Source organism: Uloborus diversus, chromosome 6 (genome assembly GCF_026930045.1).
Source record: "Uloborus diversus isolate 005 chromosome 6, Udiv.v.3.1, whole genome shotgun sequence".
Taxonomy (NCBI): domain Eukaryota; kingdom Metazoa; phylum Arthropoda; class Arachnida; order Araneae; family Uloboridae; genus Uloborus; species Uloborus diversus.
The window spans coordinates 119459166-119483847 of record NC_072736.1 but is presented as its reverse complement, the minus strand read 5'-3'; the positions used below and the strand labels follow the sequence as shown (position 1 = coordinate 119483847).

Here is a 24682-nt window from a genome sequence, read left to right as displayed (position 1 = left end):
TTTGGTAGCAATCTATATTTATTATGTCTGAATATATCGCCAAAAAGTTATACATAAATCTCAAAATAACGGCCATCACAATGAAGGGGTACATTCACGACGGGCATTAATTAATTTTAGCTTATTGGGTGACTTTACGGGTGAGATGGTGTTACGTTACGGCTATTTTCCCTGCCTTGAGGTTGCGCTAGTAGAAAAACAACTTTTACAGAATTCAGCAATTTTTATAGCATCGACTACACTAATATTGACTTTCACAAGGAGGTTATGATCAATCTGGCATTTCATAAAACGAAAGAATGTTGCCGCCATTACGATGAATAGTAATTGTTTGGTAATGCAATTAGCATCCGCAATAAACTCTTTCTTGTTTTGTTCAATAAATATTATTTCAACATACAAAACATGATTAAGTAATATAAACATGATATGTCATAAAGGAATTTCCACAATTCGTGATGTTTTTTAGTGTATCGCATAATAAACCGATTTTTTTTATAATTATTTAAAAACTGCAAATTTAATGATCATTACGTTCAGTTGCACGCCTGCGGAAGGGGAGAAGATTTCACGTTGCGACGGGCTCGCGAAAACTAAAGTTTCCTGAAAATCAATGCTTCATTAATTACATAAAGATGATTTTGGCAATTTTTCACCCCCTTACCCCCATGTAAGGGTATGCAAGATTTTTCATGCCCCTCCCCCTATTCTTACTTAATATTCCTTTTCGTTTTTCAAAATAATAAAATGTTGTTAGAAATGGATCAGTTTACACTAAAACTCCCAGTTTGATGTAAACCAAATATTTTATTTTTGAAATATATTATGTGATGCGATACTAATTAAAAACAAAACATGCCATACATAGGGTGATTCTTTTATTATATTTTACGCTTTCATTCTTCTTTGTAAAACAAGTAAAAAAACAGCTCATCGTAATCCGTTTTTTACCTGCCAGACGCAAATGAAATATGATCTCTGCCAAACCACTTGACCGCGCAATTTCTATTATAAAATTTCGACTTGGAAAATATTACGTAAGAATGGTTTTGATCCCCCCCCCCTCCAAAGTAACGGTATGTAGATATTTTTCTGACTTCTTTCTCGGGACCCTTACGTACGTAATTAATGAACGGTCCCTTTGACAGTATTTAACACACTGGTATGTTTTCCTGACAATGCAAGTATGAACGTCAAAACATTAAAACCCCTCCCTTATGAAACCCTGAGCACGGGCCTGATCACAACTCAATAAATTTGCTGTTTTTATATCTGTTCTATACCAAAAAGGCAAGTCCAAGTTCGAAACAAGACAAGGGCCAACACCCGACACACCCCGCTGATCGCCACGCTCAATGCACACTAATTCGCCGTTGGATTAAATCCCCCATCTCAGATCCCATGGCTACTAGCCAAATAAAACAAAGAAATTTAAAAAAATAAAACTGAATGGGAACCACAACCTGTCGGACGCCCGAACCGGTTCCAATAAGAATGACGACGCTGAGTTTTATAGTTGGGACTTATTCTTTTGTCCCTGTGGCTATCATTAATAAAAGAGGAGGGTTAGTAGGAGAAAGTAAAAGATGCTAATTTGATGCCGTCTTGAGCGGTGGATTTATTTGGACTTGAAAAACTTCCATGACAATAAAAGTAAGTCTTTTTTTTTTTTTTTTCCTTTCTAAAAATGTCTTGGCTAATATGATTAATTTTGTTATGATCATTTTTTGTTGAACTGTAATGAACAAGATGTCGAGCAAGTGCTAGTCCTTCCTCCCCCTACTAGCAGAAAATCTTGCCATCAAGCAATGCTGACATTTTTTTGGGGGATCATCTGACTTTACGAATATTTATTTTTTAACATAGAAAAATGAAAAAAAAAAAATCTAATATTGAACCTGATTTCTGATTAAATTTTAATTTTTTCTTTCAAGGGATAGGAAAAAAGGTGATTGAAACCGAAATAAATTTTTCGTCGACTTAACATTGATCAATGATTGACAGCTTGATTGATTGAATCAAAATGATGTGAAGTCAAAGTACGTTGTTTGCCCTAGACATGTACGAGAAGTTCGTCCAGGGCTAAACGAACCTACTTTCCCGTATACCAACATGAATTTTCCAACCTCTAGGAAACCTCAGTGTCTGATGCAAATTATTTCAAATATATAGTTTTAACATTTTCCAAAAAACGTTAAAAGATTTATAAAAAAAAAAGCACGAAAGAAGGCTTTAAGTAAAAATATGTTTTAAAACTAAAAAAAAAAAAAGCCAGAAAATAAAAGTATTTCAAAAATTGTTTTTCAAAAAATATTTGATAAGTTAGTGTTGTGAGCTCGGGGAAATGTGCGCCCCTCTAATCTCTTTCTGCTCTCCAAAAAATGTTGAATTGATAATTTTAATCGAACATTATTTGTTTTAATTGAAAGAGCTCTTGACTTAGAGCATGTGCAGTACTTTTTAATTTAATTACTTTTTTAAATGGCAAATAATTTAATAACCTCCGAGAAAGTTTCAAACTTTTTTAGCTACTAAACCAGCAACACTAAAAATTATTCTTAAGGGCAAAAAAAAAAAAAAAAAAAAAAAAAAACTATGTTAGCTTTTTTATTTCAAAAAATAGATGAAAGAAAGAAAAAAAAACCCTTCACATGAATGGAAACCAATATACAGTTCTACGTAGACTTGACACTGAAGAAAGATTGATTGATTGATTAAAAGAGGAATGAATCAAAAGTGTTTTTGTATAGGAATAACTGAAATCGATTTTATGATTGATAAAAATATAAAAATGAAAAATGTTCGTAGAAATCGATTTATCGGACTGCTTGATTCAATTAAAAGCGTTTTATTTTCCTCACAGCGTTGCATTTTTTTAACGGTTTAGGATTTTTTCGGTTTTTAAAGCATCATGCTTAAAATTAGAAACATTTTTATATTATTGAAAAAAAAACTGCTTCATCTATTCAGCTGTGAAGTTTTACATGGGCGTAAATTCTTTGTTGATATTCAGTTTTACGTTTTCTAAGTACAAACAAATTGTTCTTCATTCTTAAATTTTGCATTTTCAGTTTGAAAAAATGAAGTTAATATCACTTACGCAATATGTATTAGTTACGATTGTTAAGGGATAGTAGTTCTATTTTTTGTTTTAACACTTTAGACAAGTAATGTTGCCATTATTTAAAAGTTATGTTTGAAAATTTTTGAAATTTCATCTAAACACACGAGAGATAGATAGATAGAATTAAATTCAATCTTGTTAAGCATCAAAACAGGCTTGTTTAGCTCTGATCGAACTTCAGTTCTGGATGAATCCTTGTTATTTTATAAAAGTTTTCTAAGAGCAAAAGTCGTTTCTTATATGTCCCCCCCCCCCCCTCCCCCCCAAATGAAAAGAAACTACTAAATATCAAAATAAATTACATAATTATTTCGAACTTCTTGTTTTGCGTTATGTTTCAGCAAATTTTAACCATTTATAATTTTTGATTTGTTTATTCATTTCTAATTTATTTATTTTTGTTATTATATTGACCAGAGTCACAAAATGACTAGTTTTACCGATCTAATGGGAAAGTAGACTCCGTATAATATAGATGAACTTTTTGTTCATTACTGTATATTTTACTAAATTAACAATAATAATCAAGCACATTTTTCCAAATATTCACTTTTGATGAAATTAATTTGCAAAAGACATCAACTAATTAAAATATAAATATACAATAATAGTAAGTCAATATCCAGAGCATATTGTAAGTTTAAAAAAAAAAACATTTTTTTTTTTGGAAGCCGCAGGCTTTCTCCGTGGTTTTAGTAGTGGAATTTGTGTATAGCCACAGTATGTTTTTCATAAATAGGCTTGCGTATAAGTACAATGTGGCATTTTTGTGCACTTATTTGAGTAGCTACATTTGTTGTATTGGCTTTATGTAAAGCACTTTGAGATGTTTCCTCAAACAATCTACTCATGGGTGCAAGACCTTCCGTCTCAGGACGGATTTCCGTCTTGACAAAATTTCCGAGACGGAGGTCGGGACGGAAAGAAATTCAATGACTTTCTTTTAATTTTTAATGAAAAAAGAAAAATTGAGTGTTTGAAAAATATGCTTTAATATTACTGGACCGTTCCATAACCACGAATTTACATCGACATTCTCTCGGTTTTCCGCCATGTACTTGTTTTGTTTGCAACGTGCTTTTGGAGGAGTGGCTTTTCGGCTCGCGCCGTTTGACGTTTTTTAGGTATAGCTTTATTATTTCCAACTCACTGCATTGCAAACCGAGGAGTTGCTCGCTATTCTCCCTGATTTTTCGAAGCAATCGGCTCTAATTGAAAATTTAGCCTTTTCTCATGCTATTTTCGATCATTCTTTCGTTTTTTTTTTTCATTTGTGGGTTTTTTTTTTTTGCAAACTTGACACGCATAAATAAAAATTATGTACGCTCTTAAAATGTCTTAAAAGTTGAATCTGCATCACCGATTGAAAGTGATTGCTGACAAGATGAAATATTTTCGCCACAGCAAAGGGCGTCCACATACCAGGTAAAACAGAAACTATCAAGGATTTTGAAGATTTTAATGAAAATGGGAGTTTTGGAAATAATCGGGGGGGGGGGATTTCAAGCTGATTGGAAACACCGATGGGCAAACCGTTCCTGCATTTTTGACAGACTTGAGGAATCACTAAATTCTAATGTCATTGAATCGAACACTCGCTAGAATGGAAATACGGGTGGGGGAAGGGGGGGGGGGAGAGAGAAAGGAAAGGAGAAAAATAACGGCAACACGAGTTTGCGAAAAAACGCTGCTCTTGCAAAGAGGGTAATCTGTCCGCAAATTAACCCACGATACTGCGGTCTTAAAACGTTGATATCTTGGACAATCTGGGGGGGGGGGGGTTACTCACGGGGTTACAGTATAAAATATCGAAAAACTGAATTGAAAATATTTTTGAAGCTAGGAGTGGTTCGATATTTCTCCACTGCAAACTCTTAAAAATTTAAAAGTCAAAAAGTTTTAGGCTGTCTCTGATGATGTAAAAGTGGGTTTTAAAAAAGAATCGAAGATTGGAGTTTTAAAAACACTAATTTAGGCAATCTTTGGTGAATTTATGAGAGATGGTTTTGGTGTTTTAACATGAAAATGTTTGGTAGCTGATGTATTAAAAACTATTTGAGGCTATACTTAAATGACTTAAGTTAAAAGGCATTTGCGACCCTCTCCCGAAAAGTTTGTAATTGAAGTCTTAAATCTTTTAGGCTGTCTTTGGCAATGTCAAGAGGGAGGCCTCTCTTTAGGCGAAATTCCGAAACTGGAGTCGTAAAAACGCAACTTTGGACCGTCTTGGGGTTCGGGGTTCTCCTTTCCCAAAAAATATTCAAAGCTGAAGTATTCAGAACTCGGCTTTAGGTAATCTTTGGTAGACTTAAGAAGAGGGAATTCGAAGGCTTTCTCTCAATACGTTTTAGAATTTAAATTCTAAAATCTTCGGTGATGAAAAGAGGAAACCGCAAATTTAAGTGAAATTTAGTGAACTTAGAGGAAAGAGTTCGGGGGAGGGGGTCTCTCTCCCCGAAGTATTGAAATACTATTTTGGCTATTTTTGAGTGAGTTAAGAGTTAGAGAATTCAGGGGTCTGTCTCGAAACATTTTCGAAATTGAAGTCTTAAAACTTTGGGTTGTCTTTGGCGATGTGTGGAAGGGAGTTGCTCTCTCAATAGAAAAATAAATCTTAAACAAAAACTTACACTGCGTTTAGTAAACACAATGAGAGGGGGGGGGGTTATTCCGCACCCCCAGCCCGAAATATTTTAGTTTGAAATTTTAAGAGCTTTGGTTTGGGCTATCTTTGGATGACTTAAGGGGGAAGGGTGTAGGAAGATTTTTTCAAAAAGTTTCCAAAATTAAAGTATTAAAATTTTTAGGCGGTCATAAATCATGTTTATAGGTAAGAGGGGTACTATTCCTACAAAACAATTTAGAAACTGAAGCCTTAAAAATTGAAATTTAGGACATTTGCGGTGAACTCAGAGGAAGGGGTTCGGGAGTTCTCTTCCGAAAATTCTTTAATGCTGAAATATTTAAAGCGCCACTTTAGGCTATATTTGAGTGCCTTAAGAGGGATGTGATTCGGGAACCCTGCCTGGAGTTAGGATTCAGTTCCCCTATTTCTTTTTTTAATTAATGAATGTTGGAAAGGGTACCTTGTTTAAAAAATACATCTACTTCACTGAAGCGATTTTTTATTGCTAATTTCACCACCTGTTATCCTATAAAAGAATTCTTTTTCAAATGAAGACTGTGGGGGAATGATGACAGTTTATTATCATTAGTCGGTCTTACCCTTCCCCCACCTTTCCTTCTTTTCTAGTTTGTTGGCGCTACCTTGGGTAGACTTTCGAATCAGAACTGATTTATGATGCAAAAGTGAAAATCTTATGTCCTAAGCGATTTTATTGTTACAACAAAAATGTTTAGGATTGGCAAAAACTAATGGTGGGGTGCTGCAAACGCTTTTATCCCTTACAATTATCCAACATCGTCTAAAATTGCGTTTTTGAAACTTCAATTTCGAAATATTGCCGAAGGAGGTTTGCTGAACTCCATCCCTTCAATAGTGCATTCAAAAAGAGTATAAAAGTTATGAAATTTAAATTACAATTTTGTTTTTAAATCTTCGATTTCGGGAAAGCCCATAGCGTCTCCCCCACCCCTCTTTCTTTAATATTTTTTGAAGGTTGCCCAATATTGTGATTTTGGGACTATCAGTTTGAAATAATTGATATAAGAGTCCCTGAACCCCTCCTTTCCCTGAACTTTACCAAAATGGCCTACCACAGCGTTTTTTGGACTTCAATTTGAAAAAATTTCTGGGGGAGAGCCCCCAGACCCCCCCCCCCCCCCCTTTATTGCCGGATTTTAGATTTTTTAGAATTATGATGTCAAAGCGCTTAAATATTACAATTTTAAGGCTTAAAATTTAAATCAAACAGATTCCAAAACTGGCATTGTTAAGATCTGCAACATTTATACATACAAATTTTTCCTTAAGCCCGCATGCGGGCGGGGGGGGGGGGGGGGGGGGGCTGAAAATATTTTTCGTCTTGAACACATCACCAAACTTGCACCCATGAATCTACTGCATGAAATAATAGTAAGGCCATGACAATTTGCAAGAATCCTGACACATTGCGATAACCAACGCAGTTTGAGAATTTAGTTCCAAAATAGATATATAGAGCAAGAGTAATAAATCCAGTTTCCATCCTCGTCACTTTAGAGGTAAAATTCGACTTTAACAGCTCAAAAATGAATCACTGTACAAGTCCCAATTCAAAAGAGAGCATGATTTTTCATATTTAATCTACACTTTTTAAACAAATGAAATGAATTCTTCGAATTTATCAATAATGGGAAACCCCAATTGTTGTGGCTAATAAAAATACGTTGTCACGTTTGAGCATTTTCATTTGTAACAGTGCGAAAGAAATATTGTTATAGCAATTGAATTTCAAAGAACAACAATGGTTTATGAAAATTGTTACCAGTATTCACACGTAGTTATTTTCCTCAATATTCAAGTAATATTTCACTCCCGCCCAGTCATGTCAACAAAGATTTCAAAACGATCCCCATTCATCAGTCTTTTTAGCTTCGTTATCATAGTTGTTTATAAAACCACAGCTTTTGAAGTAGTTTTAATTATCTGTCATATGCCGATCCGATTCTGTCGTAAAATCACAATTATTTGAGCAATTCAGAAAATAAAAGCAACTTTTTTTTGGTTTTTGACGAAATTTTAAGTTTTTCGAAGATTTGCCTGCAATGAAATTTTAGTTCGTCAGCCAGGGCAAAAAATAGCCCTATCCACTTCTTTTCATGCTGTCTTGCTACACTGTGCGATTGTGCGCAAAAGGAGCACTATTGTAAGTAAATTATCCTCCTCACGCATGCTGATAAGCAAAGCTGTGTATTCAAGGAGGGGGGAGGGGGACTTCTCTTTTCTTATTTTTTTGCTGCATATATATATATATATATATATATATATATATATATATATATATATATATATATATTATTATATTATTTAGTTCAACATGAAAGCGCTTCAAGTCTTGTGGCATCTTATGATTCTGGCAACGACACCATTCAACAATACCGAAGAAAATTTAAACGTTACGTCTTCAGGAATAGAGAGGTAAGTCAAAATTGTATTTAGAAATCATTTCTTTGACATTCCCAACACATGACTAGAAAGATATCATTATTTCTCTCAGTGACACGTTTTCCACTGATCTTAGATAAACTGAGACGATAATTCAGCTAGTAGCTTCCACAGGTAGAGTAAAGGTTAAATTAGTTTGAAGTTTTGACCGAGAACATATTTTTGAATTTTAAGGCAGGTACACATGCTAGTGCACGGGGACGTAACTAGAGACAGGCTCATGGGTGGCCCCGGCGCTAAATGCATAAGCATATGAAAAAATATGTTTTCCTCGAAAAAACTGGAGAGAAAGAGACAACTTATGTTATTCCTACTGGAGAGAAAAAAAAAACCTAACTAAATGTGACAACTGAAGACAACTTCTCCACTTCTCCCCCGAACGGTAACAAGACCTTCTCCCTTCTCAGTTTTGGTAGGAGATGTGGAGTGACTTTCCAACGCCATCCAACCAAGAAACCCGGAACAACAGTTGACTTGATTGAAATTTTGACAAAATACAGTAACACTATCACAATTTCAGAATTTTGTGTACATAATTACGGTTGCTTGCAATTTGAGAAAAAACATATAAATGATTTTTTTTAAGTACACCTTTGAAGAGAAAATGATGTTACTTTCTTTCAAAAACATAAATGATCATCAGAATTAATTACAAAATGATTAAAAGTTATTTAACATTTTAGAAACAGCATATTTTTTTAAAAACAGTCAAACTAAATGTGAAATAAAAGTTAGCATAGATTTAAGGTTAATGAAGAATGAGAAGAATGATCACGCAGAGAGAAAGTGGGCTGAAGCGTAGTAAATAGTAGAAGTGTAATTTGACGAATATTTACTTAATTTTTTTGACGAAATCTTATCTAATCACTCCACTTGTTAGAAAATTCTGAAAAAAAAAGAAAGAAAAGAAAGCCCTTGAAAGTACACTGTGACACAAATATCTAATGTTTTCCCGCAATAAAACCCCCTATAAAACTTTTCCCCATGATGTCTTCCTCAGCTTGCAATGAGGAGAATGCTTGTCTATCCTGCTCAGTGACGAATCGAGAATTTCATTTTGGAATGGGCCGGGATTATAAAAAATGCATATCGTGTTTCAACTTTCATAGAAGTGAATGGAGGCAATTTTATAACAAGGCCGTCGTGAAGTCAAAAAACTGAGGAAGGGGGAGAGCCAGCTTTTGGTTCGGGAGAGGCAGGGTCATTGCCAGAAAAGTGTGCACACAAATCAGAGAAGTGCACAGAAATCAAAATTGCCTTATCTAAGCAGAGAAAGAGAACCGAGAATATGAACCTAATGTAGTAAGTGTAACATTCAGAGGAAAAAATGGATGGGGGGGAGGAGGTACTCCCCAACGTTTTCAGAATTGTAGTCTTGAAAATGCAATTTAGATGATCTCTGGTGATGTTAGGGGCAGTAGAGGCAACAAGGGGGGCAAATGCCCCCTTAATTTTAAAAGTAAAGGGCTTTGCCTTCTCACTTTTCACTGTTGAAAACTAATCATAGAATTAAAAATGATTTTTTACAGGGGTGATTGATTTATTTCACGAAAATAAAATATAAAGTTTCAAATAAATGGATTTTCATAATGTTATTTCATAAAAATGAACTTAAAATTTGAAAGGGGAAGTCTACAAGGGTCATCTCTCCGAATTTTTGATGCCGTATTCCATATTTATAGAATTCATTTCATCAGTAATTTCATCAGTAAAAAATCTGCTTCAGGTGGACAAGAAAGTGACCTTTTTCCGATTGCTCCACAGAAATTGTTGACCACAAAGTTCATTCATCTGTTTAGTTTTCGGAACGCTATTGTATTAGGAAGGTTTAAAGAAAGAATGGTGAAAGAAGCTATTGTATTAGTAATGTTGGGAGTGGTTAAAGTTTCATGGTCCCGATGGATTATTTAAAATTTGTTAGGAATGCCTAAAACGAATACGCGCGGACGATATAGATAATGTTCCTAAAAGCTTGAATAATGCTGTTGGAAACCGAGAAACGAGTCCACAAGGTTTTTCCACAATTGGTAGTGCGCTTGCAGAGAAACAACTTTTACAGAATTAATTAATCTTTACTGAGACCTCGTAAAAACATTTCTCAATTAATGGCGTTCTTAATTAAAGGAACCTCTGAAAAGTAATCCGATCAGTGTAAATTCCATGAGACGCAGCGATTCAAAAGTAATGTAAATCGGTTTGCAGGGGCTCCCCAAACTAAATTTTTTTGGGTAGGGATACATTCTCAATTGGTCGAATGAAATTCTAATTTTACCGAATGATAAAATATGAATACGCATACACTAAAGCATAACATCTAACGAGAAGGAAAATTAGGCATCATTAAGAAACATTTTTAAAAATTTGAAAAGAGGCAAAAGGAATATCAATGTTGCAATACTGCCTCCAGATTGGCCGAATTCTCAAAATTCGGCAAAATTTGCCAAATAAGAAAATTTTCGAGAGGTCATAGTGACCTCCTATGACCCCTCCCTCCAGGGATTTCCCTGTAGGTGTGAATAATTGATGAACAAAATATTTTCATCCCAACAAAGTTATTGCAGCAACTTTATAGAAAATGTTCAGCTCAGTAGCACGAAACAGCTAACCGAGTTCGACAAATGAACTTTTTACAAACGATATTTTTTGGATTCAATGATGTTTTTGCTGCTATGAATAAGGATTCTCCCAGAAATGGCCACCTTGGGGGGGGGGGGGGAGTGTCATGCGCAGACTGCGCCATTGAAATTTTTATTAGAGGTTGTTTTGAGGGTTAATTTTGACTTTGAGAGGGGAGAATCTTAGCGATATTTAGGGGAGTGCGCCCTTGCTCTTAGGGGGCACCCCTGATTCTCTATTTATTTACATAATTGGTATTAAGCTTGTAATAGAGCAAGTCAGTGTTGTCCACCCTTTTCATGCCCGAGGGCCGCAATGCGCAATGCTTCTTCAGACGAATCTCGCGGGCCCGAGCAAATAAAGTGTAAACATGTTTCCCTTCTTTCTTTTTTTTTCTTTTTTCTCCTTTTCATATTGCGTTGAAAAACATGTTGAAATAATAACACTCTAGTACTGTCTGACCACGGATTGTATGGAAAGACAAACATCCGTTTTACAGCCGGAAATGGACGAATCTATTATTTTTTACCGATGTCAGCTTTTGCAGAGGCAGAGTCTCATTCAAACGAGCGGAATACGCACATCAAATTTTTACTTTTCCCCCTTATTCACATAAATTCGTCTCCATTTGAAAATTCCGTGCAATCCGTGGTTGGACAGTACTGTGGTCATCACTACTTGAGGCTTTTTTTGTTAACGCTGTCAATATTGCCACTTGGATGCTATCTTTGAGCAAGGTCATTAATGTGCCCCCAAAGCCTTGCAAGAGCAGAGGAACACCACACGTATTATAGTTCTCTAGCACACACACACACAAATAAACATCCAGCCACTGGCGTTCATTTGAATTTTGACGTCTTGAATTTAAATTATGTTTTTCGCAATCAAGAGTTGAGGTAGGACCTTACTCGTAGCATTTCTTGCTTATACAAATGGAATAAAATGAAAATGGAGATGAAATTCGCACCCTTCATATTATGACTGGTGATTTTCTAGATTAGGTAACGAAGCCAGGGCCGTATTTAAGAGATGGATTTTTAGAGTTCATGCGTCTTCCGAAATTTTTCAAAACTTTCATAGAATTTTTCAGAAGAATTTTCTTTAATTGTTGGTACAATATTTTCTTAAGTTTTGTATTTGCTGTATATTTCCTTCAGCTCTCTTATAGGGTTGTAAAAATTGTCTTATGATATTTAAATGCTTTGAGCGCCTCTGCTCTTTTTAAGATCACTACTGTTTTTCTCACTATCAATTGCATTCTTTGCACACTTTCTATTATATCTTATTTATATGTACTCTTTATGGTCTATAAATGACATGCTGCTTCTAGTATAAACCTAAATGTAGTGTATATGTTACCGTTAAAGTATGAAATCCATTATTTTATAGAATACCTATTTCATGGAATAACTGATCGTGCCTGTTAAAGTGTAAAACTATCTTGTATTTCATGGTTTAACTAGTTATATCATAGAATAACAATCTGCAGCCCGTTAAAGTGAAAAATAAGCTACATCATATATCTTGCACGAGAAATACATTTACCTTCCACCCCTACTGCATTTATAAACTATTCCAGACCATAGGTGTGTCAGTCAACCCAGTGTGTCAACAAAAAATGTTTTTGTTTTAGAAATAATGTTCTTTGTAATTCCAAGTGTGATTATAGTAATCCTTGTTGTAACAAATGATTTTATGGTACGTTTCCATAAATACCATTTATACGCTGCATAAATTATATAAATTGCCTTTTCATTTTAATTGTCTATCATTAGTTTATTTATAGAATATCTAGCTAATCCATTTTAGATAAATTGTTCATTTTGCACTTTAACTGTCCCTTATTAGTTAATTTATAAGAATACCTAGTTATTTCATAGAATAACTAGTTAAAGTGTCAAATTAATAACATATTACACACTTTAACGGACACGATCAGTTATTTCATGGAATAACTAGGTATTCTATAAAATACTCATTATATACTTTAACAGTAACATATATGCTAATTCAAGCTTTTTTTCTTTGAAGTATAATGATACCACTTTTTTATTATTTTGTACCATCAAGTTACAAAAATACTGACTGCTGTCACACCTATCGTGTACTTTTTTTTTTTCTGGCTTTATGCATTGATTAAATGTACTCTTAATTTTGAGTCGTTTTTGAAGTTGGTTAGAAAGTTTAGTATAAATTTTGATTTCAAATAACACCTTTCAATTTTTCAGGCCACTTTCTTCCGACGTACCCGATGCATCTACATTTGAACCAAATGATGTTGCGGAAGGTAAAATTGCTTTTGTTAAAATAGGTTTTCAATTAATCAGAAAGAATAAGAAATTTAATTAACATATAATAAATTCTTAACTTTATGTGTATATTCACCTTCGAGAAAAAATTTGTTACTTTTCAGAACATTCACTCTATGATGTGCAGTTTTGTACGCTCATGTAACGTTTTGCTTTGATCCGAAAAAAATGGCTTGCTCCGTAATCGAAGTTTCGAGGTTAATTTACTATCTGATCATAAAGTTGTTATTTTTGCTTTAATAATTAACTCTTTCTCAACTTTATTATTACTTTTCATACTTACAGTAGACCCTAATAAAATGTCAAACGAGTCTTTTCGTAAATGTAATTTTTTATTCTCGCCTTGCGTGTGACAGCACGCGACTTGATGAATGGAAGAGAGTAATATGGTCTGAAGAATCGTCTTTGACACTTTCCTACTACAGGACGGGTACATGTTTGGAAGAACCCAGCACAAGCGTATGATCGTGATTCTCTCCTTCCAATTGTCAAGCATGGACGAAAAAAGAGTTTTTGAAGATTTTAAAGTAATGGAGCATTTACATAACTGAAATCTGATAAAAACAATAGTCAAAGAAAGGGAAAAACAGCGAAACCCTAAGTGATTCATTGTTTTAAAATTGAATATGAGAAAAACATAAAGTCTTATTTTGCAATGTATGGTGAAAAGAGTTACGCATATAAATGGGGACAAAACTTTTCTATTCATTTATTTTTTAAAACTATGATGGAAAGTTGAAGTAAAAGTTACTGTTTTTAATTTTTAATTTTTACTTTCATTACTAAAAGGGACTCAGAAACGAAACGAACTAGGCACCCCAGAATTTTCAGAATTTGTGAGCAATCATGTCTGCACTAGATACCTAGGGCCTGTCTCCCCTCCGCCTCTTAAGGAAGTGTTGGGACAGATCCACAGACGTGAACAAATTTTAATAGTACAGAGATTTAAACATTGAGGCCATCTCACTTCATCCCTCTGTAAAAGGAGACGTTAAACTTATGTAACAACTAGAAAATCACTCGTCAAGGTATGACGGGTGAAAATTGCTTCTACATTTGAACGAAGCCATTGCTTGTTTGGTGATATTTTGATAGTTGATATTGTAAGCGTAACTCCAGTAGATAGCGTTAATTGTTGACCGTTTTTTCGTTTCTCCATTCCCCTAAAATGACAAAGTTTTACCAGTAAAACAGTTAAGTGATCGGATCGAGTTCAGCCTTGTCACAATAAAGCCTTTCCCTGCATGTTAAACATTACCAAAACATATTATCAGATTATCATGTCGTGGCGCGAGTGTCATTGTTGAAACATACGGGTTATTCGATCATCGGCTGTTATATATATGAGGATTTCAAAAAAAAAAAAAAAAGAAAAACTTGTTTTTAGTTATTTTTTCTTAAATTGACAAACGATGATTATGTTGTTCGCTTCAATCTTTTTTACTCATAATTTATTTATTTATTTATTTATAAATAGGATGCCGAGAAATGTCCTTGCACAAGTGTGGGAGCAACGTAGTGCGTGTGTTTCAGCTTCTAGACTACTTGCCATTGGGTAAATCATTCGACGCAAAATGCGCTCTTAGAAAAGTAAGTTTATCATTAAAAAAATAAACAAAAGGTAACACAGTCATTAAGATTAAGGGTAGCATTGAAGACAGAAGCGTACCTAGCATGGGGGACACCACTGGCGGTAATTTGTGGCGTCACATCCCCCCCTCCTACCGACGCAAAAGAAAATATATTTGTATATATAAAGTAGCTTGTCCTGACTGACAATCAACGCACAGCCAAACCTACTGAGGCTAGAAAGTTGAAATTTGGAACATAGGTTCATTTTATGACGTAAGCGCGTGCTAAGAAAGGATTTTTCGAAATTTTGATTTTAAGGGGGTGAAACAGGATGGGGAGTGTTCTGCACTCATATGCAAAATTCTGAAGAATGGGCTCGAGTTCAGGGTCGAACCAGGTACTAAAAAAATTCGAAATTTTACGAGGGTTACGAGTATTTCAGTCTCATCCACGTAGGATGCTGATTAACGGAGATATTAATTAAAAACTCAATTTTATGTCCACTTAAATTTACGTCTAAGCCAAAAAATGGTCCGATTTTTTCGGCTTTTGTACCGTTGGAAAGCCTGTAAAAAATAATCATTTCGAAAATATCCGCAAGGACTAGAACCGAGGACATCGAAAAATGACTACAAAAAACGTTATAAGCATTTGAAGTAAAAATTAATTTATTTCAAAAAAAAATTTCTTCCTCCATTTTTTGTGCGAGATTAATTTTAGCTTGAAGAAAAGCTGAACAATATTACTTGTTGCCATTTCTTGCTTGAGTATCAAGAAGTAAAATTCCTTGCAATTTGTTTTTAACGCATTGGGGCTTTGTCTGTAGCAGGGCATTTAAAATATATTCCCTTTTAATTCGGAACTCCAGCGCTCGAATACGCTACCTTGCGGTGATTTACAAAACTACAAATGAAACTAAAACATTGCCACGTTGCGTTCCACGTGTGTCTGTTGACGTAAACACAGGCAGTTTGTTCTGAGTATTTATTAACGCAATCGATGTGTCTTAGTTTGCTTTCAGCTACAGAAATCAATTCGTCCCTTAGTAGTATTCTCGAGCTTCTCAAAATAATGTTAGTTTTCATTATTTCCTTAATAATTGGTGAAAGCGAAAATTCTGGATTAACAAACTTGGATAACGTTATACAAGGTAAAAATTTTTATTGTTTTGTATGAATTTGTAAGAATATGGGTTTTTTTTTAAATCTTAAATTAATTAAACTTACCATATTTTACAGCAGCATTTAGTTGGAATGGACAGTATGCAAAATATTTTCTTGAATATATTATCGTAGAACAAAATGAATAACCGAGAAAGAATTTACTTTATTCCTTTTATTCTCAGCTGAAAGGTTTCGCCAAATTTGTTTAGGGTTATAGTTTTAGTATAGTGCGAGCAAAGTAGCCTTGGCGAGATTTCGCGTTTTTAGTTAAACCATTTTTAATTTTTATCATGAATGGAATAAAATGGTAGTAAGATTACAGAATTCGATAAGTGAAAAGAAATAATGGTCAATCATCTGAAAAGAAAACTACCACCATATATCCGTGAGAATTTTGTTGATGATTTGCATAACATGACACAATTAAATCGTAACTCAGAAATTAGAAAAATCGAAACAGAAAATTTTTAAATTAACCGATTCGGGAATTCGAGAGAAATAACTCAGCTACAAATGGAAAACAATAAGCGCTAGCCAAGCAAGGCAAAAAAGTATCATCTTCTTTCGATAACAATTTGTAATGTCATATTGAATTTTATAGCATTAATTGTTATTCTTGTCAGGCCACAATTATTATTTAGTTTTATCAAGAATTGATAAATATCGAATTCAACATCGTGGAAATAGCTGCTTAGAACTACGAACTACGTAGTTTGCATTAATCTTTGACGTTTAGTAATGCTTCTTGAATTCTCATTTCTTTCTACGTGGGCCAGAATATCCACAAGACTTTGAAAATTAATTTAAAAAGAATAAAGCGAAAAAATCATACGTACGAACAAAAATCACAACACTTTTAACATTTTCTTCGTTACCATGTGCGTTTGTTTTAGTTTTTAAGTCCGCCATTAGACAGTGACTTCAGTGCCCCCTGTAGTTCGTTGGAGTTGCGAATTAGGTTTTCGCAAGTCGATGTTTTCATGTACGATTTTAAACTAGACGTTAAATCCCGGTTATCACAAATTTGCCATTTCAACTGCGCTTGTGCGCGGACTTGGCTTTTTTGGGCTTTCTGTTTTAAGATTTCGTATTGCTTGTTTATATTTAGGCTGAGCGAGAGTTCCACCATATTAATGAATGCGATTAGAAAAATTTCACAGCGATTTCGTGATACATTAAACTACGGATATGAATAACTGATAACTTTAAGGGAAAAATGGCACTTCAATATTTATTAGTTTGGAAATATTTATTTAACATAACTGTAAAACACGTTGTGTAATTCAAAAATGATTGGAATATTAGTACAGAAATCCGTCTTTTGCGGATATTTTACGTTAGACGTAAACAACTTAGTATTATACATTTTTATTTAGGTTGCAAACAACTTAGTATTATACATTTTTATTTAGGTTGCGGGTTCGGCTTTGTATTAGAAGTGATGCTGCAATTCTAGTACGCTCTTCCGAGGTTACAAATTTGGTCCTGAAAAGGGGCAGACAAATCAGACACCGAATCCATTAATAATTAAGACGCAAAATTCAATCTTTACCGAGGCCTAAAAACCAAATCAGAGAAAACTTTGTGATTTCTAATTTTTATCTGTTGCTATCTCATATTCATTACCAAATTTAAAATGTTTGTAATTAATTTTAGCAAGATTTTTGAAATCAGCTAAGTCCGCGCGCAAGCGCAGTTGGAATGGCAAATTTGTGATAACCGGGATTTAACGTCGAGTCGATTTTAATGGATGTGTAGTCTTTAAAAAAAAATCTGACTCTTACTGGTTGTGTTAACGTTATTTTTAAGGGTGAATGATATATTTGTTTTAATGGCGATACTGAGAAATATTTCTCTTACTTGAAAGGTGTTTTTTTTGCTCTTAGACCCATTCTGATGAATATTTTCGAAACTATTGCAGAAGAGGATTTTAAAGAGCCGTCGACTCTCTTTAAAAACTGTTACCTTTATTATATCGGAGACACTTTTTTTTCCGTTATAGATATTTTACGGCACATTATTAATCTTGGCGATTGATTTTGTTTAGCTTATTTTGTTAGCATGTTTTATTATATCTTCGTAGAAACTATTTATTTGGTGAAACCATGCATTATTTTGTCATTGTGCTTTTTTTTTTTTTTTTAACAAAAAACAAGAATTGAAACAAAACTAATAAAATGAAATGTAATTTTCCAAATAATTAAAAAAAGCCATTTAAAGTAAAAAGTCCGCCAAATGAAAATCCCCAGTAATTCGCCAAATAGACTTTAAATGATCCATTAACATGTAAAATTATTTGCTAAATGAGTCATAATCGAGTCATAAATAACTGCGAACGTTCTATTAAAATAGAAATTAGAAAAGACGGAGCAGACATGACGACGATGTAAGCATATTTTTCAAATATTCTTACATTTTACGGGGTACGGGATACAAGATTTCCTTTTCGTAGTAGATGCACTGTGTTTTTAATTACGTTGTTTTTCTGCTGGGAAATTTTCGTTTGAACGTTTGAGTTAAAAACATTGGATCGCTAATTGGTCGGAGTTCGCTTCGCTCACTAATTGGGTGGGTTACTGTAGCGCGGTCGCTTGGCGAGTTTGACGATAAGCAACAGAATTGCGGGATTTTTTTTTTTTTTTTTTGCAATTTAAAAGCTACTGTTAATATAATTTTGATATATATTTTTTTTATTTGGCGAAATATTAAAATTGAAAATAATTGTTTCCAGCTATTTAAAGGCTATTTACACATTTTAGTAAAATAAATTAATTATTTTACATCAGAGAGGGAGGGGGGATTCCTTTTAATCAATTAACTTTTTTTTCTTTGATCATGTTGCTAATCGATCGGAGTTTGCATCACATCGGTTGGGTTACGGCAGTGGGATCACTTGGCGAGTTTGGCGATAAACAATAGATTTGGGGAATTTTTTACTTTTAAAAGCTACTGTTAATGTAATTTGACGTCTTTTTCGTTTGTTTGGCGAAACTTTTTTAATTGCAAAAAAAAAAAAAAAATATCAGCTTCACTCGCAAAAGTGCAGAGTTCCAGTATCGCGGTCCTTTGGCGAGTTAGGCGATAACAATAGTTGGAAAATTATTTGATTTTAAAGCAACTGTAAATGTAAAATAAATAGTTACCCAAAGTTAGGAATCACAACGATGGATAACTACTTATTTTAATTTTCTGCACAAAGGTATTTATTTGTTAACTGTAAATGTAATTCAATACTTTGGCGAATTGTTTTGAATTCCAAAGAAACGTTTGATTTGTTTTTAACCAAATGAAATACGAATTTTTCTTCTTCTTTCTCCGACGACGATTTTCGAATGTCCCACGGGATTATTTTTCTTTTTTCGTTAGATGGGATGGCTAATAAATCGGAGTTAGCTTCGCTCGCTAAGATCTGGGTTACAGTAGCGTGGTCGCTTGCCGAGTTAGGCGACAAGCAATAGAGTTGCAGAATTAATTTACATTTGAAAGATACTATTTGATGTCTTTTTTGGTTATTTGTTGAAACATTTCAAATTGCAGATTAAAACCGCTTCATTCGCTATAGGGTAGGGTTATGGTGTCGCGGAACCTTGGCACGTTAAGCGATGAACTATACAGTTGGACGATTATTTTGAGTCTTAAAGCTTCTGTAAATCTTTTAAAAGTTTTTGCGAATAGTTTTAAATTTCAAAGAGACTTTAAAAGGTTTTGTTGAAAAATGATTATTTTACAGAGGGGGGAGGGGAGGAGTGTAGATTTTTTTACTCAACGGAATTCTTTTAAATTCTCAGCACGGGTATCGCCGGGCGGGTACTGCTAGTTTATATATAAACATGAAATTCGTGCAATTCAGAAACAACTACATTTGTGTTATAACGAAATTTAAAGTCGGCTAATGTACAAAAAAAAAAAAAAAAAAAAAAAAAAAAAAAAAAAAAAAAAACAGAGTCGGGAACACCTTTACAAACAGTAAATGAAGAATTTTGTCTCACTCTTTTGAAGGATGCGGAGAAAAACCAAAATGAAGAATTAACAGAAACCTCGAATCAATAACAAATACTAACATTAAACTAAAAATTAAAAAAATTAATTTGAATTTTTGGCATCTTGAAATCAAATTATGTTTTTCGCAATCACGAGCGTGTGTGTTTGTGTAGGCGCATGTGTGTGGGTGCGTGGGTGCGTAAGTGTATGTATGCATGTGTGTGAGTGAGTGTTGTGTACGTGCGTGTGCGTGTAGGTGTTCGTGTGTGTGTGTGTGTGTAGGCGTTCGTGTGTGTGTGTGTGTAGGCGTTCGTGTGTGTGTGTGTGTGTAGGCGTTCGTGTGTGTGGGACATGGACGCCACCGCCCAGCAAAAGTGGATTTCGGGGGACAGTGTTCAGGACCAGCCGCGCCGCCGCCGGTGGACGGTGGTGCTGCAGGCCTGGTTCAAGCTGAAAAAGGCACGGACGCCAAAAACGGTCAAGTGAGAACAATAAGCAATCGTGATTGCTCAAAAAGAAAAAAGAATTCGATTCGATTCGATTCAGAGTCACAACTGACTTCAACTGCATTTATGTCGAGGGCTGCATACTAAGTGCCTTGCCTCCATTATTTTTATATACCGATAGATGGCAGCACCATCACCGGATCGAGCAGTTAATGAGAATTTAGAACTAGTCCAAGAGCTAATAGCTACCTGGTGCTAGCACACCCAGAGGTATCGTTTCACTTGGAGGACATTGAGACCACGAGCATATTTAACGTCGCCCAGTCCCCTTTAATGACGACGGTGGGTCTTCGACCAGGAAGGATCGAACCCGAGGCCCTCCGGCCCCGAGTCCAATGCCTTACCGATCAGGCTACCACGGCCCAAGAAAAAAGAAAAACAGATAAAAGTGGGGTGCCCGGGGGTTTACCCGGAAAAATTTCAAACTTGTAGTTTTAAAAATACATTTTAGCTTTTTTTTTTTTTTTCAAAAACTTGCAATTCCACTTAGGACGGCGCCCCTTCCCCCAGACGGGTGACACTCGGGGTAGACCCCCCTTCCCCGTAGTGACGCCACTGATTAAAGACAATTAACTTTTCATCACTTCATATTTTTTAGTCGGGGAATTTGGGCTAAAGTAAAATAGCGGAGCAAAGAGAAATGGTGAAATATTTTCAGTTTTCCAGTCAAAAAATAAATAGCTGTAAAAAATCAAGGTAAATTATAATACAAGTCATTTTTAAAACTTGATACACATTTCGTAATATTTTATGGTTTGTCCAAAATAATTTGTGTTACAATAAACGACTTTTTTATTTAACATTTCAGGTATTAATTGAGATCCGTCCTGCGAAGGAGTTGGACAATAATTTCTAGCTTAAATGTAAGTACCTCTGAGAGGTAAACTACTGCTGAAGTGCCTAACCCCTTCGCAACACTATTTATGGGGATTTCTATTGCAATTACAGCATGCAGCGCTCCCTGTTCGCAATTTTCTTCCTAATTTCCAAGTTTTTGTACATGATTTTTATGGGTTTCACAATAAACATACCGTTTATTTTAGTCCAATATCGGCCATTGTTTTCGAGATATTTAATTTTGAAATCAGGAAGTCCTTTCCTGGTCACCCTTTACATTCTTTGTTTTACTTATACAGATTAATCTTTTTAAATTATTCATTTCAACAGGAGTTCTTCAAGTGTATGGAAGCTGAAGAAACACCTTGCAAGAAACGCGTATGGCGTCTTGGCGACTCTAATTTCCGCAGAAGGCTCTTGAGAAGCCTGTGGTCTACACGAGGTTGCGTTCTACGACTCCTGCCCAATGGAACTCACGTTTAGCGTCCTATTCTGGAACACTCACACAGTTAACTCCTGATTATTCGCGGGGGCGGATTTTCAAAGTAAATTAAATGCACTTGTTTTCACATAACAAGTGCAAAATATGTTTTTAGGTACACCTGTTTCTTTTTTTCCTTTCCCTTCGAATCTTCAAACCTTCCAAGGTCATCGGAACATGACTATTGCAAAGGTCTACAATACTTTTTTAGATTTACACTACGAGTACTTTCTGATGTCTAGATTTGCATTTCTAATTGAAACCCGATTTTTGATCTGAATCATTGATATTTAGGTCTACACTACCTACCTGATTTTTAAAGCTACACTAATTACTGATTTTTAGGTTTACACTAATTACTGGTTTTTAAGTCTACACTAATTACTGATTTTTAGGTATACACTAATCACTCTTTTTTTTTTTTTGGTCTACACTAATTACTGTTTTTTAGATCTACTCTACTTACGCGCGTAAACGAGTGACCGGACCAGTTTTGATTGAAAAAATTTCTCTTCCCTTCACGGTTTTGGTGTAACTTAGGTAACTTAGCTTGATGTGTTTCAGTTGATCTGCTTGCACGATTTGATCGTGTATGTGTGCAACTCGTTTGAAAAAATGAGCAATCCTTTTTTTAAGCTTTTATATACATTTTTTACATAGATTAGCATCGCTTTTAGCTGTTGCTTAAATGTGTGCCAGTGTTATTGATTTTTATGCTACTGTTTACCCTAGCGTCGTTTATTTTTAAACCTATTTTATGGATTAAACGCGAAATGCGCTTATTCCCGGTCACCGTGCCACCCTATTCCGCGAACAACCAGGAGTAGTATAAAGAAAGCACTTCCGAAGTGACGTCATTTTACAGAAATGAAACATCTCACTATACGACATTATCATGGAGAGGCTGATAGTGGATGCAACAGCGACACTGCTACAAAGTACGACTCGGAACTGAATTTTCATTCATAACCTTTTACATTCATATTTTTTTACTTTCCTTTTTCATATGTATCATCTACAAGACGGGAAACTCGCACAATATCTGTGTTGGGACAGATGGCCACCAAGTTCTAATAAAAGAAATCTTGGAATTTGTACTCAAAATAAAAGTTTATTTTGTAAAAATTAAATGTTTTTTGTTCTTTTATTTCACTGTGCTCCCCCCTCCCCCTTCCTTGAATAACTCGAAAATGGAGGAGCAAAACATAAACAGCGTCATAGATTGCTTTCAGCAACAGAAATTGTTTTGTCTCTTAAATGGTATTCTCGCGCTTCTCAAAATAAATGTTGGTTTCCATTATTTCCTCCTAAAAAGTGAGTTGATTGTCGTAAATAGCGAAAGTGTAAACAGAAGAAAACTCTGAATTAACAAATTTCGCATTGGCACGATAGTAACAACGAATACGCTCGTCTGTTCGAAGCATTTCTTTCTTTTTGAAAGAGTTTAACATTTTACCAGGTAACTTTTTTTTTATTATTGTTTTGTGTAAATTTGTATTCGTGTGATTTTTTTTTTTATAAACCTAAAGCTCGATTTGGTAACATTAGCTTAAGAATTAGGCTTTCATCTCCGCCTTTTTTAAAAATAACTAATTGAACTAAACTTATTTCACTGCAGCATTTTGTTGGAAAGGACAGTATGCAAAAAATATTCTTGAAAATAAAATGAAAACTGTTTAACCGAAAAAGAACGTTTAGAATTTGATCTAGCAAAACCAAGAATTGAGAATTTTAATTGCTAAAATAGTGCGCCAACTTTACTTTATTACTCACATTATCGGCGGAACATTTTCGCTAAAAAGTTTGTTTAGGGTTATAGTTTTAGTACTGTTCAAGGAAAGAACCCTAGCCGAGATTTCGCTTGCCATTTTTTTCATGAGTGTTCATCACTTTATTACTCACATTATCGGAGGAACAGTTTCGCTAAAAAATTTGTTTAGGGTTATAGTTTTAGTACTGTGCAAGGAAAGAACCCTAGCCGAGATTTCGATTGCCATTTTTTTCACGAGTGTTCATCACTTTATTACTCACATTATCGGAGGAACAGTTTCGCTAAAAAAAATTGTTTAGGGTTGTAGTTTTAGTACTGTGCAAGGAAAGAACCCTAGCCGAGATATCGCTTGCCATTTTTTTCATGAGTATTCAACACTTTATTACTCACATTATCGGCGGAACAGTTTTGCTAAAAAATTAGTTTAGGGTTATAGTTTTAGTACTGTGCAAGGAAAGAATCCTAGCCGAGATTTCGTTTGCCATTTTTTTCATGAGTGGATAAAAACGGTAGGAAGATGGAAGATTATACAATTCGAAAAGTGTAAAGAAGTAATGGAAGATCAATTAAGAAGAAAACTACCACCACATATCCGTGAGAATTTTATTGATGATTTGCATGACATGACAGAATTAAATAATTTAAAAGAGAAATTAGAAACTTATGGAACAAAAAAATTAAAATTTACCGATTCAGCAATTTGAGAAATGACTCAGCGACAAATGTAAAACAATTAGCGCTTGCCAAACCTCTTTTGATAATAAATCATATTGTCATATACTTAAACTATCTATAGTTAAATATTGTTCTTGTGAGTCTTATGGCCACAGTGAAGATGTAGTTCCATCAAGAATTGATACATATAGTGCTAGTAAAAAAATTGCATCACCCTCGCATTTTCACAATAATGGGATTATGTGAGAAGTTTTGGTCGACCGATTAACGATGAATATATGTGAAATTCTGCAAAACTTGTGAAATAAACATTTAATAGCAGGAATCCGATAATTGTTTACGTAGATCGGGACTGTTTCTGGGCCAAGGCAAACTGCTGACCCCATGCTCATTTTTCCATTTCTGAACCTGCGTGTGAGTTTAGAGAAAAAAAAATTACTTAACTAGATGTCAATTTAAGTCTAATGGCATTATAAAGATTTTCAAGTCGTTACTTACCAGCTTTGCCCTATGGCACGGAGCAGAATCATCCTGGAAAAT

At 34.6% G+C, this 24682-nt stretch overlaps 1 protein-coding gene across 1 annotated transcript; it reads left to right on the top strand.

Moving 5' to 3' along the window:
• The first annotated feature begins 1513 nt into the window (after positions 1-1513).
• LOC129224550 (uncharacterized) lies at positions 1514-22793 on the top strand. The gene is made up of 5 exons (XM_054859026.1): positions 1514-1653; positions 8098-8204; positions 13076-13134; positions 14634-14746; positions 21546-22793. Exons 1-5 carry the CDS (start codon positions 1642-1644, stop codon positions 21696-21698), a joined length of 444 nt encoding a protein of 147 aa, XP_054715001.1. The 5' UTR covers positions 1514-1641; the 3' UTR covers positions 21699-22793.
• Positions 22794-24682: the final 1889 nt, after the last annotated feature.